Genomic DNA, 17,409 nt, shown 5'->3' with positions numbered 1-17,409 from the left:
AAGAACCGCAAGTCATTGGTTTCCCAGCCAACCATGAATACAACAGAGCCCGTGGTATGACAACTCTTCCTCCAGCTACTCAGCAGTTTCTATCAAACATACAGCCTGGAAATCGCTCTCCAGTCTCTGAACTATTGCAGCGTCTACTGAAGTATTATACTGGTTAGCTAAAGATATGATACAAGTACTGCTTGAAAGTGCAGGTAGGAAGCTTGGCACAAGGTTAGTTTTGTGTTTTGAAAGAAATACAGTAGTTACACATGTAAACAAAGACACTATCCCCGACCTAGCTGAAACCTTCCCAAAAATGGGAGAGGTCTTGTAAAATAGAACACACCTGTACACAAATAGAAGCAAATATATAGAAAATACATTTACACGTGTATAATATACAGTAAGTTTTTGTAACCCTCTGACTAGTAAGATAACACTCTTCATTCAAAAAAATATATGTTATGTCAAAGAACTCCATAGCCTAACACGCACGTGAGGCTAAACTGGTATGGGCCATTCATGACAGTGGATTTCATGTTGTGAATGGGCAAAAGCACGAGTTTTGCACCACAGTGTTGATTCTCCGCCATCCCGGCACCTCCTGAACGGCTCACATTTATAGATGCAGATTTTTTGTGGGACAACCTGTTTTCTTGAATCCTTCAAGGAAGTGAGCAAGCCTAAAAAACCACCTTAACGTATTACGGGAGCTTCACTGTCGACACGCATTAAAAACCTTTTTAATCTGTACATATTGCTGTCTGCGGCCAGAAACATTTACAATTACAGAATTGTATTTGTGCTTTGTACAAACCCGCAGCACAATAAAAGGTAGATTCAGAGGCGGCCTCCTCAAAAGCTTCATAGCACTAAGGTATTCTGTCTGTCAGAGCTTCAGGTTGATATTCAAATTATTGGTGCAAGAAAAGGCTCTTAGGAGATCTTTACCTTCTTCCCTGACCACAGAGGTCCCTCACCTTGATTTAGCAGCTAATTTAAATGCATTTGGCAGCAGCTGACTGTCTTATCATGATCCCGTTACTTCAACAATTCACTGATGGAGTGTTTTCAGCTTTTGAAAGAACAAAATTGTATGTTTCGTCTTTTTGCTTGGCTTCCTCTGGCACGAATTGTGATTTGTGCACACACTGCCTCCGACAGCTGAAATTCTGTTACGCTAGAAGCACTGACTGGATCTGGCTCTTGGGAGAGCCAGCTAACCCTTATCACATATCGAGTGAGGGAATTCCTTCCTTCCTTACGTCCTGCATTTAAAACAAACAATGCCAATTGTTTTGAGCCCGAGGGGAATCCCCCAGCAGCACCTCTGTCACAGTTTGTCCCTCCTCACTATCAAGTGAAACCCTTTGATCCACCTTCTTTAACAAATTTGGTTCAACAGTTCAGCCGTGCAGATTTCCAACGTAATTTGTTTAAAATGAAACAATCTGGGGGTTGGGAGGGGATATTTGTATACCATCAGAGTTGGGATTATTTTTCAATCTCTCACTGCAAATTTCATGTGAAGCTCAAATTCAATTTATTTCTTCCTACTCATGTTGCAGCTCACACCTGAATCCCAACACATCTTTAGAATTCAATCGAAACGGCTGCTTAGACTACGACTAGCATATAGTGTGCAAAAGAGCTTGACAGACCTGAGGCAGAATTAATGTCCTGTCCAGCTCAATGCAGTATGTTGTCGCTGTTCCTACCCAATCTGAATGTGAATTTGCTGCCATGGGATTTGTTGACGCTAAGAACCCGCACCACGGAAACCTTTTCTGTATTTGTCTATTAAACCATATCATTTTTGGATGTTACGTAATGAGCATTTGGAGCAGCCATTGGTTTGTCTTGCACCAGGTGATTTCTCTTTTCTTTGTTATATTCTCTGCTCAGTTGGGAGAATTTAATTAACAGTGGTGAATCCCATGTGATGTATCCACTGTTAGGGCTCTGGCAGAATCTACTGTGTAAAAAAATAGACCTAAGTATTCTGTTTTTAAAATGGGACCGTTTTAAAATCAACTGTTCAATAAAGCATTCACCACCCCCCCCCCCCCACCCCGACTACCTCTTCTCTCTTCTCGCTTCTCTGACTAATAGAGTAGTGCTTCATATAAATATCTTTAAGACTCTTTTGCAACACATTTCTTAAAACTATTTCAAAACATATTCAAATACACTTGTAGCATTTTTAACTTTCACATTTCTTTAAAAAACAACCCCCCCCCCCAAAAAAAAAAAAAAACCCAAAACAAAAAAAAAAACAACAACAACAACAACAAAAAAAAAAAACTTAAACAATGCAGTTGGAGTCAATACACGGTTAATATAGAGCTCTTGGTTAAGTCCAGTTGTTGTTGAAATGTCCTTCTATCCAGGTTGTGGCACATAGTGGCATTATTGGCACATAGTTCATAAATACAGTTCATCTTCCACCCGCAGCGGCTCCTTTTTCAAATCTCAAACGTTTTTTCCTTGAGACATCTGTGATGACCACAGTCTTGTCCCACACATCCTGTAAATATACTTATATATATATAAGCTATATCTAAATGACTGTACGTTCCTGGAAATATGGAGTGGCAGCGCTGTGGCTGCTCTGCTTGTCATCTCTATAAAAATAAATATCTTCACCAGTGTCCAAAGAGGGATCGCACTACTTTACAAAAGAAGCTGTTTTGTGTGTTTCTTGTTTCCAACTGGATCCTGTGGAGATGCGCAGAACAAAATCACAATTATCCCTCATTGTAAGCACAGCGCAAAGGAAAACAATCACTGTAGCACAGATGGGATTTTCAATAGATTGTCTGAGAGGGGACTGGTATCCAGCTCTGGCCTGAAAAACATGCAACCCAGTACCTTTCTCATACTGAACGTAAGCCTAAAATGAGAATCTTTATGTCTAAAGCTCACTGTAATATGGTCTTGTGTGTAAGCTTAAGTCATGCAATAGGTCCGTTGAGGTAATATTGCATCTCATATGTCTTTTAAGACGACAGTATAGAGAGCATGTTGTGGAGGACTGTGCTGACTGAGGCTCATGTGTGTCCAGACAATGGAGGGGCGCTGTCCTCTTAGTATGCTACCTGCAGGCAATCTATTCCTTTTAAAATCTGGGTCAATAGCAGACGATAGACCTCCCCCCGGGCTTCCAGCTACACTGTAGGACCAGAGCATGTGCTTAACTTTCACGCTTTGAATTTCAAATGCAGGCCATTCTGCCATACGTGAGCCATGCATGAACGTGTGTTGCAAGTCAAATGAATATGCTTTGATATCGTGAAAAATGTTCAAAACCGCATGTTCCTTGTGTGAGAATGAGAGGGGCCTTCTAAATATTCATGAGAATGTTTCATATATGAAATAATTTACTGTGAGACTATAGTTGCTGATATGTAAATATAATAAAAAGTCTCTTTCTTCAGCTACAGGCCTCTTACACTGAGTGGCTTTCTAAAGCCTTTTTTTATCATTGCACAGAAGATGGAAGGGAGCATAATCATGTCATAAATAACAAACATATGCCAAGTTCCCCTCTATTCCCAAAGTGGGGCAGCATCACTACAGGGATCGTGGTGGTTACAGCTCAGATGATGATTTGCAAGCAGACAAAGTGGCACAGTACCCATCAGAGCGTGATTTTCAGGGAGTCTCTTCCACCCACAGGAAGTGAACAAGGCCTTCAGCTCGTCAGCAGGAGATCTCGAACCATTTCTCTGACACAAAGGCCACAGGAATGAGTTGTCTTTCAGTGGGGGAGGGCCTGCAGAATGACATTGAAGACTTTAGGAGATGAAATTGACTCATTCCAACGGATACAATGCGTTTCGCTCTAACTGCATCAACATTTTTTCAATAAACATCCCCAAAGGTTTACTAATTTTGTAAGCCGTTGGTGCCATAGTCAGCACTGTACCACCGGTTACAGATACCTCCACTTCATGTAGGAGGTCTATCCATCGCCCCCTGAAGGGAAATCAATAACTCCTGACATTATTTACACAAAATTAATTATCCTGCAGGGACTGTATCCACACGGAAAGTGTAACTTGTTGCTCTGCAGTGTAAATTAATATTATTATCAACTTACACTTTAAAGATTCACTGTCAAAAATGATATATAGACCAGACACACGGCAAGATTTCTATATTAAGCATTGTTGGTCTAAAAGATTAGGCGGGATATATCTTTATTCTCAGACAGAAACTCAGTGAAACGCAAACACACCGCTGACCCACTCATCTTTAGGTTAGAAGCACAGATTTACTGTGCTGGTGAACATGTACATGTACAGTTTACTGAAATCAAACCACATGACTTCAATTTTCGAAAGGTATGCAGCATGCTGTATATACATTTTATGTGGCATTTGAAATTCAGTCAGAAAGATCATTTGGACAAAAGATGGCACTGTAAAGACTTCACATCTCATTGCCCTACTTCTATAAACTGAATCATTACAACCCAAATTACTGGTAGCCTGAGCACGTAGAGGGACAGCATTGAGGCAGCTCTCCAGGTGTCAGGCAGATGGAGGAGGAATGAAGCGATGGATAACAGTGCTAAAGGCAACCAATTTCTGTGTTGATTTGCTTGCATAAGGCCTCATAATGAAGCAGAATGTGGGTCAAGTACCATTAAGTTTCGATGTTCTCTTATAGGTTTTTGTTTGTTTTGCTTGCATTGCCATCTTTTCTTATTGCATCATAATTTCATGCTGAAGATATTCTAACATTTTTACCTTCATGAGAAATATTATCAAAAAAACAATAAATATTGATTTCTTAGCAAAAGCTGAATTCTTGAAGCACTACAGTTCAGCGTGGCATTCAATAACACATTGGCCATTAGACTCTAATGAGTTGATAATAACAGTTATGAAATGTAATATCTTTAGTGGATGCCAGCATTATTAAAGGATTACGCTGCAGCCAATGGCTTTCCAACGCTGACTGGCTGAAGATATTTAGTACACCTTTGTGGGCCACTGTACCTGTTTCCGTTGTAAGCAGTCTTGTAGACAGGCGTCTGCTGAATCATCTCATCAGTGTAAATGGGCACAGCAGTCCGAACGCACTCATGTGAGCACTGCAGGCTGTCATTGTAGGCAGTGAATATGTCCACCTTGCTGGGCACCCGCGCTGGGGTGAAGTCTGTCAGGTTTTGGCAGCTTTCTTCCTGCTGGTGGATCTTGCGCTGATGGCTATTGTGGCGACCATTTCCCGACTGTGCACAGCTACAAAAACACGCACCAAAGACAAGAAACAAACATAAAATCATACCTTGAATCTTTAATCGTCTATGACGATTGCTGACAGACAATAGAGTTGACGTCTTTATGTGTAAAAAGTAAAGGAATCTTTCCTACCAGTTTTTGAGGACCAGTGTTGTGATCAAGGCTGCGATAACCATAATGAGAGACACAGTGATTGTAATTATCTGGTGAACTGCCAAACCTGAAGAGGCAGACAGAAACACATGAGCAGGAAGTTACAGCAAGTTCATACAGAAAACTTTTTCCACTCTTGTTGCTTATACCTGAGCGCCAAACAGTGCCCTTCGTTTCTCTTTTATTTTGGATGTGTGACTCAGCTCCCTCGACAACAGTGTCAGGGGCAACTCAATTAAAAAGTACAACATGACAACCCTGAACAATTTAGCTCCACAGTAAGTATTGATGATGTTGTCATCCACTGCTATTCATAATTTAATAGTGATATGAATTATTCCATTACAGTACAGCCGACTGTAATAGATGACTCGTCCAGATTTCTCTAATTATAAAACTTACTATTTTTATCCCATAAAAATATTATCAATATAATGTTTAATTCTATGTATTATTATTAAATCCAGGTACACTGAGCTAATTGAGCAGTAGTCTGTATAAATAGTGGATAGGCCTTTGCTGTCATAAAGTTTAATGCATTTGAAAAATTGTTAAACGCACACAGCTCTGCAATACCACAGCTCAAACCAGAACCGTGATAACCAATAATTCCACATACTTTTGTCACAGCTTCCGGGTATTGGGTAAATAAAAAGCGGTAAAATTTTAAGTAAACACTGAATACAGTCTTTTGCTTACGGTGTGCACCTTATCCAGATTACATATACGAGTCTGGACTAGATGTTCTCTGCCTCTTCTCTTTGTTCTGTGCATTGTTCTTATTTAAACTCTTAAGACTCCCATGTGTGCTGATCTCTCACTTTTGCCTGAGGACACTAATCCACAAACAAAACTGTACTATACATGTCTAAACTGGGGATTTGTGCAGGTCTGTTGCGCCCTACCGTTTGGTTAATGTCTTGCATATGTGTGTGCGTGACCGATAGAGCATGTGAGTGACTCGGACACAATGACACACTGCAGCAGGTGACATGCTGCAAGGGTAAAAAAAAAAAAAAGCCGTCATGATGAAAATACCCATGTTGGCCTTATACATCTCACCTCTTCATCTGCCAGCTGCCTAACTGCTGATCCAAGCCAATTTGTCTTCAAGAAGGCTCAAAAGGAAGTGCTGCTCAGTCATTTTGGAAACACACATGCTCTCTCCTCGGCCTCCTGCTGCCTGGGCAGCGTCCTCGTGCAGATCTGCTAATAAACCTCTTTGGCCAGGGCCGTACAAGTCATTTGCACTTCTCTCATATCATCTCCCTATCCTGCGTCTGTCCCTCTGCCTGTTTCTGCCTGAGATCGAATAAAATCAGGACTGATACATGACCGGGATCAATATTCAACCTTATATCATTGAACACTTTGACCGGTGCTTGTTTCAGTGCTGTGGTGAGGCAGGAAGCATTACTGCTTTATTTTTTTTTTTAATTGTTGCTAATTAAATACAACTTTCTGCATAATGTTGGATATAAAAGAGAGTTTGAGACAGGTCTATAGTTGTTCATTATAGAGGCATCCAGACTCCTGTTTTTTAATAGTGGCTTAATGGCTTGGGAAAAATGCCTGATACCAGTGAGCTGTTTACTGTTAGCAGTAGCTAAAAATAGTTTTTGAAAGTGAGATGGAATTATGTCCAGAGTGCATGTGGTTGATTTCAAATGCTGACCGGTTTCTCTTAGGATTTTTAAATAATCATATTAAATTGTGACATCAAAGTGAAGTTATTCCCAGGTTTTAGACACAGATTAGCTTCTAGGTTTACTGTGTGGCAATAATATTTAGACTAACGGCTTTGATATTTTTTTCACTAAGAAAGTTGGCATATTCTTTGCATTTCTCAGTGGAGAGGAGTTCTGCGCTTATCTGTTGTTGTTTTTTTTTTAGATACCAGAAGAATCCCATTGCTAATGTGACTAACCACAAGCATGCTGTGTCTAGTTTACTGATGGCTTGTTTCATGTTTTCATGGTGTTAAAGTCTTAATAGCTCATTAAGATTTCAAAGCATACTTTGCTTTAATGCTTTAATGTAACAAATTAATCTAAGAATCTGAGATCCCGAAACAAACGCCATCGTTGGGTCCATTATAACCTCATTTGCAGTACAGTAGGATTAAGGTTTTAGGAATAATAGAGCAGATAATGGCATGGGTGACAAATTTGTGTGCAGAGGTCAGTTATATGTACATCCACAACTGCCAGTTGGACGGAGAGAAACTCTGACTGATCTAAAACTCATTGTATGCTGGTGGTCAAAGTGAAACATCACCTTGGTTGTCACCTCTCTTTAGAGATAGCCAGTAAGATTTTGTTTTATCAAATCACTGCAAAACAAAAAGAGGCTGAGAGAGAGACAGAGAGAGGACAAGGCAGAAAAAAGGGTTAGAGACGAAAACGAAGCACATGGGACAGCCAGCTTCTGACCTCTGTTGCAGCAGGATTAAAGTCCCCATCAGTCTTCCCAGCAAGAAATAAATGAGTTTTTTTTTTCTTTTTCTTTTTTCATGCCTTCCTAGCTATGACAGTTTGATGAACACGCCAAATAAACGCATAGCAGCGAGATAAAATCTCCCGTTGCTACCTGCTTTTAATAAAAGATTTAATGCAGACAGACACGAACACAGCGTGGACTGAATAAATGTGCATGGCAGGTAAAGCCTGGTTTGTGACACCTTTAAAAAATTTCTTATTGTTTTTTTTTTTTTTTTTTTTTACATTGTCATATACTATTATAGTCACCTTTGTAAAAATTTGGATTATATAATTCCACTGGGGCAGCACGGCATATTGGTTAGCGCTTTCCCCCACAATAAGAAGGTTGCAGGTTTACATGTTCTCCCCGTGACTGCGTTGGTTTCCTCCAATCGTCCAAAGACATCGTGTTTGGGTTTACTGGTGACTCTAAACTGTCTGTAGGTGTGAGTGTGAGTGGTTGTTGTTCTCTGTCTGTCTCTGTGTGTTGGCCCTGTGATGGACTGGTGACCTGTCCAGGGTGACCCCGTCTTCACCCAGTGTGAGCTGGGAATGGCTCTAGCACCCCCCAAAACACGGAAAGGGATGAGCAGTTGAAGATGAGTGAATGAATGAATAATTCCATTGTGTGCACCAAACAGCAGACGAAGGTCAGTGACTAGCTGGTAAAGACAGTAAAGAGTCAGATACTTGTATTTCCCTTCAGAGCAAATGGACACAAAAACAACACTGTAACATTGTGAATATTGGACGTGGGGTAAACTGGGCGTGTAAAAAGAACCCATCGTCTGCTTAAAAGTTAACAGGGCGATAAATTGTCAGTGTCGTGTTAACAAATTCTTCTGTTGCCCCATGAGGCAAAAATAATTAAATAATGCTGATTTAAGCTCAAAACATATTCTCCAGCTCTCAAGTGATGCACTGGTTGTAAAAAAGGCAGCTGCAGGTCTCTTAACCAAAGGTGTTATTTTTGACTTATTTGAATGGAAGCATTAAAATCAAAATTGATGAACTAAAACTAAAAAAAACTGCAATTCTTTGTTTTCAGAATGTCCAGAACACGTTTTAAAAACCTCCTCCTCACCCACGAAGCCCCTAATGGTGAGGCCCCATCATATTTTGAAGAGCTCATAGTGCCCCACTACCACATTACTGTACCACAGTACTCTACTCCCAGAATGCAGGCTTACTTGTGGTTCCCAAAGGGAGGCTCATCTGCTTTGGAACCATCTTCAAGTTTACTTCCTGGAGGCAGAGAGCCCCTCTATATTCAAGAGCAGGCTTGAAACTTTCCTCTTGTAAGAAAGCATAGCGTTAGCGCTGGCTTAGATTTGCCTTTAACCATCCTCTTCTTATGCTCCTATAGACCTAGACTGCCGGGGGACTTCCCATGATGCACAGAGCTCCTCTCTCCTCTCCTCCCTGTCTGTACTCCCTCATATCCTATTAAAGCACACCGCAAACTCAACATGGTCTCTCTTTCCTCTAGTTTTGTTCTTTCTCATATCTCTACTCTCCTCCTGTCGCTTTCTACAAGTATTTCTGTCTCTTGAGCTGTAGAGTCTGGATCTGTAACTGCAACCCCTTATTATTACCTGCTGGAACAACAATTTCCCTGACGGAGACCTCCCAAGGGATTAATAAAGTCTATCTTATCTTATCTTATCTTATCTTATTAGTCTCTTTGCTATTATCATTATTGGTACTATTATTGTTGCTATTATTAATTGTGTTTCACCGTCCTAATATCTGGTCTAGCATCGTATTCTATCCATGATTATTGTTTTTTTTGTCCCCCACCACCCCCGAGTCAGTCAAGGCTTCATGAACTGGACTCTGCTCCAGTCTCTTGTTAAAAAGGATTTCCTTAACACTTTTGCAAAGAAGGGGGGATTGTTATGTCGCTTTAATTGATATGATAAAGAGTACACTCTACACCTGTTCAATATGAAAAGGACTCAGTTATGATACGGCATGATATAGATTAGATAATCTCTAAGAGCCAATCTGAATTAGGAATGCAGACATCTATTAGAGTCTATGACAGTAGCTCTTATTAGGTAATGTTATTAGCTTCAACAGCTGGCAAGATTATTTCCACGCAAAATACCTGCAATATCAGTACTACGTGACTTCCCTCATAATTAACGTGATGAAGAGTATATTAGGACTTTGAACTAAGATCAAGAATAGACTCAGACTTCATTGCAGACATTTTTAATTCTAACTGCAGTTACTGCAAAGTTACTAAAAACAGACTCATGCTCAACAATGTAAAAGTTGGCAAAAAAAAAACAAAACAACTCATGGCTTTAAACTATTTAAGTATTTTGTACATTGCATCATTTAGATGGGAACCACATCAAGGGGCATAACTACTTTTTTAGCTCATAAGTGCATTCATTCAAAATGTATGCTCATGGATGCAAGTTAACTGCAGACAACTTAATCTTGGGCATCCCAAATTCTGCAAAAGGATTTTCAAGCATAGCTTTTTATTCTTTCATCTTCTACCGCTGGCAGTGCGGCGGTATAGTGGTTAGCACTGTTGCCCCACAATATGAAGGTCGCGGATTCGGTTCTCATGCCTGGGGCTTTTCTGGGTGGGTGGTGGAGCCAATCCCAGCTCACACTGGGTGAGGTCAGGTACACCCTGGACAGAACACCAGTCCATCACAGGGCCAACACACAGAGACCAACAACTCACGCTCACACTCAGACAATTTAGAGTCACCAGTTAACCTAAACAAACATGTCTTTGGACTGTGGGAGGAAACCGGAGTACAACATCATCAGAATTTTTTTTATGTTTTGGGAAAAAAAAGCCTGTTGGAGGAAAAAAAATGTGTACATTGAAACTGCATGAATAAAGCATCTTCATAAAAATGTCAATATGTTATGTTACATATCTATGTCATGCTAGGAAGCCTTTTCATCTAAAAATAAATGATTGAGGCCATATACCCCAGAACTAAATGCAGAACAACAAATAACTACATGATGTTGTGGCTCATTATCACATTTCGTTGGCAAAGACAATGCGTTCTTGATGCAGCCATTTCTGTTTTGTTTCCAGTTGTTGAAGACACCGAACCCTGGAATTGTCTCCATTAGCAATTTCCATGCTTAATAATGTGAATTCTAGACTCCAAACGATTTGTGTTTTGAAAAAAGGCCTCATGGAACAAAGCCTCAAAGTGCCAATGCTGGACAAATGATGTGCAAGAGAAAATTAAATTTTACGCACGTACACACGAGTTACTGTCTGTGACGCAAGTCTTTAATTGTGTGTGCGTGCATGCGTGCGTGTGCGCACACTAGACCATCTGTATGTAGTGTGAAGTCCTATCACATTTCCCTAACAAAGAGCCATTTAGGTCTGCCCACTCTGTGTTGATTTAAAACCTCCTCCCAAAAAGGCCCCTCATTTGTTAAACTGAGTTACAGTTTATGAAGGTCATGCCACTTCACACCCGCTCAGCACAAAGCACAGTTGTACATGCATATTTAATGCAAACTAATATGCCGTGTGGCCCTTCCAAGTTCGCCTCTCAGACACCTGAACAGGACAGGCTGAGGGGAAGACTTCTGTCAACGGCAGGCTGCTGATAGTTAGGAATTGCCAAGCGGGTGTCGAAATGTCAATCTGTGCCAATTTCCACTGAGTCACCAAGCAATCTATTGAATGCCTATTGAAGAAGAGGGTGCTGAGATAGCGAGAGAAAAGAGCAGAACAGAGAGAAGAGGGGAAAGTTGAAGAGGGAGAGACAATTACTCTACATGCCTTTTCTCTCAATGTTAAAGGCATTGCTGCGTAATTCAGTCAGGCTGGATGGCAAATGGTTGAAAAGGCCAAAAAAGAGGCGGTAACCAGATGATCCTGTCTCAGTGATGGCATCCTTTTGTATTGTGTGTCATCCTCTGCTCGGAACAGTGAGGAACAAACCGTAACACATCCTGTTAACAACAAATAAACAAACTGTAATTCTCACGTGGGCGTAAAATGACATCACAAAGAAAGCAGCTTCAATCAGCCATCCTGACATCTGTGAGCTGGTTTTGTGGTAGGAGTTTTTTTTTTAACTAAATATAACCTTAACAAAACTGATTAGTTGATGAATGGGTTCTGACAAGCAAAGCATTGAACACCTGGACCAATTTTAAGTCTTACTTATCTGGATAGTTTATTAATTTTGATCTTCCCTGTCAAGATACGCTAGTGTGTTAACATAAGTGGAAATCTCTCAAAAGCTTTTTTTGCTTTAATTAGCTTTAAAAAGGGGTCATATTAAAATTCAGTCCTATCACTTCCGATTAACAGAACAATCTTATGTATTCAAAATAGTGTCCCAGTCAACATCTGCACTTCTCTTGCTCTAGGCAGATGTGTCAGGCCATGAAGAAAGAGCTGAGCAGCAGAGAAACAAAGTGAAGCAGCATCTGCTCAGTCCGACCCTTTCATCTCCTCTTGGCTGAGTTTTCTGTAAATCAGGGAAAGAGGGTTTGACTCTGCACGCCTGTCACCAGGCATCAGCATTTAAGTCCAGATTTAACGCTTGCGAAAAGGAGATTCATTTTTACCCACTTTGTTGAGAGTCAATACAGAGAGTAATGGCACATTTATTGGATTGCCATGGTAACCGTTGGGAAAAGTGCTTTCTCTCCGTCTCTCTCTGTGTCTCTCTCCACTGAAGAGGCAGTATTGTACGCCTCTACAGGTACACCAGAGGTCAGCATGTTGCATTATAATGTTCACTGAGCTCACTTCTTTAAAAATAGATTCCTGAGACACTTAACATACATTTTACATGCGCTCACTTTGCTCTACTGTTGACGTAGACTTACTTATTTACTCAATTCATTTAACCCTCCAGTCCCTTCACAAACTTCATGCTGGATGCTTGACGGATCTCATTGTTTCAAATACCTGCTGGCTCCTACACTGGATGTCATCTCTTATTCTGCATATCCACTGACCGTGTTTGTTTCAGGAAGCCACGGGGGAGATCTGCAGGGCTTAACGCATCTTTGGCACCTTTACCTTATTCTCATCAAACATTTAACCCTGCAAACCTCAGAGTGTCTACTAAGTCATCAGTAGTGGCTTTACTGACTGTAGTTTTGGTTCTGTCAGCCCAAAATGGGGCTGACAGCTCCATCTGTGTAGAGTACTGTGGAGTTACCTTTACGAGCAGCACAACCTGTGGGAACAATGAGAGCATCTGGAGGCACCACAGCTATAACCCCGCAAACACCTCCTACCCCTCCCCCTCCTCTGTCACCTCCTGTATGATGGCCTGAGAGTTTTGACAGCAGGATCAACAAAAGCCCTCCACAGAGAGCTGCAGCATCTGCACAAACTCTTATCCAAACTGACTGAGATATGTACAGGTTGAAGGCTGATGTTGACTCCCTGCAGATGTTTAAAGCTTCGCAGCTGCAGCAGGTTCTATGGATTTCTTCAAGAGTCATCTGCCGTGTTCCTTTGAGCTGTGGCTACAACTATGGCCAGAGAATCACAGCCACCTATGGTTGCAACTCATTAAACTTGAAGTGCGGATTATGTGTGGCTTCAGCTGACACAGATTAATGGAAAACTGCATATGAAACAGAGGGGGCTGGCTCATAGAGACAAATGGGACTGCTCCTCCATTAATTGTTCAAGACACGAGCAAGAACAAAATAAATAAATTATTAATTGGTTGAAAAAAAGACTCTTACCAAAACTCAGAATCATTTCGAAATTAGATTTGTCTAATTTTTGGTAGGAATCCACAATTGTATTTCTGATTAACCTTACCTAAGCAGCGACAGACAAGAAGATACAATTGAGATCTGTTTTTCCTTCTCATTATTTTATATTGTTAATGCAATCAGCGATAGCCAATAGAGTGGTAACATTTGCTCAGTGCCACCGTGGCTGTAGCGTACAACCTGAGAATGCTGATGCGGGCTAATGGTTATGACTGCATTGTCTTCTATCATATTTGAGTTTTTTTTGTCCCCCCCCCCCCACTCACAAGTACATATGGTCACTAAATTCACTTGTGCGTCTTTTGTGCATTTAGTTTATGAGAGTTTGTACGATATTCTTGAATGAGGCCGAACAAAAATTGTTTCAATGTGTGACACTGCAAGGACATGAGTCAGGACAGTTTACACAACCTTGAAAGCAAAACATGCCATGAGACCTGAAACATGAGACATCCCTACATAATCAGCAACATCATGTTGATCGAATGATAATGGCAAGTTTACAGATTTTAGCTAAATTTTCTATTGCTGTACTAAATGCGGGTGTGGAGAACTTGGGTGAAAGCAGAAGAGAATATAAGAAAATAAATTGCTATGTGTAGTTCTCAAACTACTTTTAAACACATCACTGAGCGATAGGAGTGTAACGATATGCTAAAGTCACTGTTCGGTATGTACCTTGGCTTTGAAATCACAGTTTGATACATTTTCGGTACATAAAAATGCAAAAAAGCAACAACAAAAAATCAGAAACATAAAAGAGTGAAAACATTGAACATAACACAATTCCCCTAACAAATGAGACATCTTTTTTTAATATAATCATCCAAGCAGGAAAATGAAAACAAGTAATAAAATAAAATCAATTAAAATTAGATTCATTAACTCGACTTTGTTTGGGTAGCTCAAGCTAAGTGGGGCTGTTCTGTGCTACATGCTAAATGGAGTTGCAAGGATGGCTCAACAACGACAAACTGGGCTTTGTGTTCCATCTCTAATATTTTATTCTATTATGTCTCCACCGAAAACACTTTGCTTGGTGTAACATCGCTGAATAAATATTAGGCTAATGATGAGAATGTATCTGTTTTGGGGGTGCAGCAACAGGAGGATGCAGGTGAGTAGCAGATGGTGCGCTTTACTCTACTCAAGCAACCTTCAGTCTCGCTGCCTCAGCTGCAGGCTGCAACCACACCACAACTACAGTGGTTTTCAGCAGCCCAGCGTGCAGCTGCACAGGATGCAGAGCGTGGAGTACATCCAAGTGAACCTTACAAGAGCTGGCCTTTATTTTTCTCTTGCTCTTGAAAGCCTAGATGCCAAGACAGGCTTCACAGCAGCTATGAAGACAATCTCCATCATGTGAAGTGAATGGAACTTCTCACAGACAGAAGATTTCAACACTTTTTTTTTTTTTTAAATTATAGTAGCTCATGGTTTTAGCTTTTATTTTTCAAATCAGAGGGTGTTGTGTAAAATTCTCTCTGCATGAAGTGCTCTGTGCTGCATCACCCCTAATAGACTGACTCATCGGATGTAGGCTGTGGGTATAAGCCTGCCATTCGGCACCGACATTGGGTGGCATTCTCCTGCCTTTCCAAATCCTCTACATGCTAGTACACTCTGGGAAAAAAGACAACTTTCAAGCTACCCACCAACCTACATGCTGAAATGAAAATTTACATTGCTCCAGCAAATGGTCACCACCTGCCTTTGTTATTATTTGTACACTTTTCTTTGCAGTGCAGGAGCTTTTTTAATGTTTTCACAGGTGCAGCCAGACAATGATCCTGTGCTGACACAGCACTGCGGTCTGGCTTTGCTAGACTATCCTTGTCTGGACTGACAGGCTTTGAGTAACACATTTCCCAAATACATATACAAGGATCCCATCCAGTGACTCTTTTTATGAAAAATCATGTAAGTTATTTAGTAGCCAACCAGTGTAAAATAACATGATGTATTATATGATATATTTTTTTGTAATCTAAAGGCCATTTAACTGATTTTATCTACATTCATGTCTCAATGCAAGGAAAGGCGACGGATTTTCCACTATAACACAAAAAGCTTCTTCTTTTGTTGTCCTGCACTCTCACTGTCAACAGTGAGTGGGAGGTAAGATACGGAGGCTACAGTCAACAAATGCAACACAGACAAGCTGTGGTGAACTGTCATGTACCTTCTCTGTCTCACTAAGTTTCTGGTTTCCAACCAAACCCCAGTAGTCCTCAAAATGTCACAGTACAAGACTAGAATCACCCCCTCACAGTTGTACGCCTCCACCACACAGCCAAGTCACAGTTAACATGGCTGTGTGCACTTAATTGAATAAATAAATAAATAAATAAATAAAGGTGTTAAGCGTATTTTTTTTTGTTTGTTTGTTTTGTTTTTAAATAGAAATGGCCTGATGAAATGAACTCCTGTGAAAAAAGGCACTTTATGTCTTCAGCCTGGCAATATAGAGCTGAACAATCAACTCTGGAGAGATTCCCTTTGGGCGTTCCTGAGATATCCAGTTCATTAGAATGGGACAGACTGACATCTGGATAGATGGACAGACAACCAGAAAACAAAACCTAAGACAACTGAAACAGGGGAGAGGCTGGTAAAGCTGATTTTTTTTTCTTTCTACACTGACAGCACTTCACATTTATTTACATAATGTTTCATCCAAGCTGGATCTTCATTCTATCTTTTTTACTTTCTGTTTAAAATGTGTCAAACCTCTAATGTCCACTGCGGTACGACTGCAATCCTACTTTCTGTGTCATTATTGTGACAATGCAAAGTGAAGCCGATTCTCTGAAATTGTTCTCATACTGCCTTATTGCCACCTTCTGACACAAAACAAAGCAATCTGAGTGACACTTGACAGTCAAATCACAGTGCAGGTTTTCTATTTAAGATGAGATAAGCTGAGCTGTCATGATGTCTGCCAGAGAAAAAGTAGTAGTTTATCTGCACTGGGAAAAAAGTGAATCACAGCTATAATGATGAAACTCCTGCTTATACTGTTTACTACTTGATATCCTTCAGGTGGTGATATTGTGAATAAAAAAATTTGAATTTAATGAGGAGGATCTTAGTGATCACAATTGGATGATAAAAATGAATGGAGGTGTGTGTGTGTGTACCTGTGTGTGTTTACGGCGTGGCAAGAACATCTCAGTTAATGTGAGGAGACATTTCATTTTAGCAGCCTAGGAACTTTAATAACTTTTCGAGTGCGCTCTGAAGTTTGTATTTTCTATCTCCATGGTGAAACAGGGGTGAAACAGGCTGTCACGGACCATCATTTGATGTATTAATGATAATGTTGGATCACAATCTAGCTAGAAGCTTGAAGTTTCACAATACAGTCCACTATCGGCATCCGGTACTTCAGGCCTCCACCCAAACTCTAACTCTTACAGACACACATACACACCCACATAGGCCTAGACAATAATTTGATACATCCACAAATGATGAAATGACGATGTTCCAATAATGTTGATATGGTTTTTAAAGACATTTCTGATATTTCGATACACATTATTTACAGCATCTGTCACTGACTGAGGTTCAATATAGGGCACTGCTGTCAGTTCACTGTATTCAAACTGAGCGCAAAGACCAGAACACAACAGGCTCCATCTGTGCACTGACCGGCAGGCATGCAATCATCGCTCAGCAGTAGTAGGCTCGGCTCTGACGTGGTATGTCTTAGCTGCTAAACGTGAAGCCTGACTGTAATACAAATGTGACTGATCGGGTTTCCACAATTCACAAAGACT

The 17,409-nt window shown here is 40.5% G+C and overlaps 1 protein-coding gene across 1 annotated transcript in view; it reads right to left on the bottom strand.

Moving 5' to 3' along the window:
* Nucleotides 1-2,626: 2,626 nt before the first annotated feature.
* ajap1 (adherens junctions associated protein 1) overlaps nt 2,627-17,409 on the bottom strand; it is a 43,235-nt gene continuing 28,452 nt past the window's right edge. The window contains exons 3-6 of the mRNA XM_029507311.1: nt 5,373-5,460; nt 4,998-5,240; nt 3,629-3,766; nt 2,627-2,709 (exon numbers count right to left, since the gene is read on the bottom strand). Coding sequence (XP_029363171.1) covers nt 3,694-3,766; nt 4,998-5,240; nt 5,373-5,460 — 404 coding nt within the window. The 3' untranslated portion in view covers nt 2,627-2,709; nt 3,629-3,693. The remainder of the gene's footprint in view (nt 2,710-3,628; nt 3,767-4,997; nt 5,241-5,372; nt 5,461-17,409) is intronic.

This window comes from Echeneis naucrates, chromosome 7 (assembly GCF_900963305.1).
Source record: "Echeneis naucrates chromosome 7, fEcheNa1.1, whole genome shotgun sequence".
Lineage (NCBI taxonomy): Eukaryota > Metazoa > Chordata > Actinopteri > Carangiformes > Echeneidae > Echeneis > Echeneis naucrates.
This window is presented reverse-complemented; position numbering and strand designations above follow the sequence as displayed.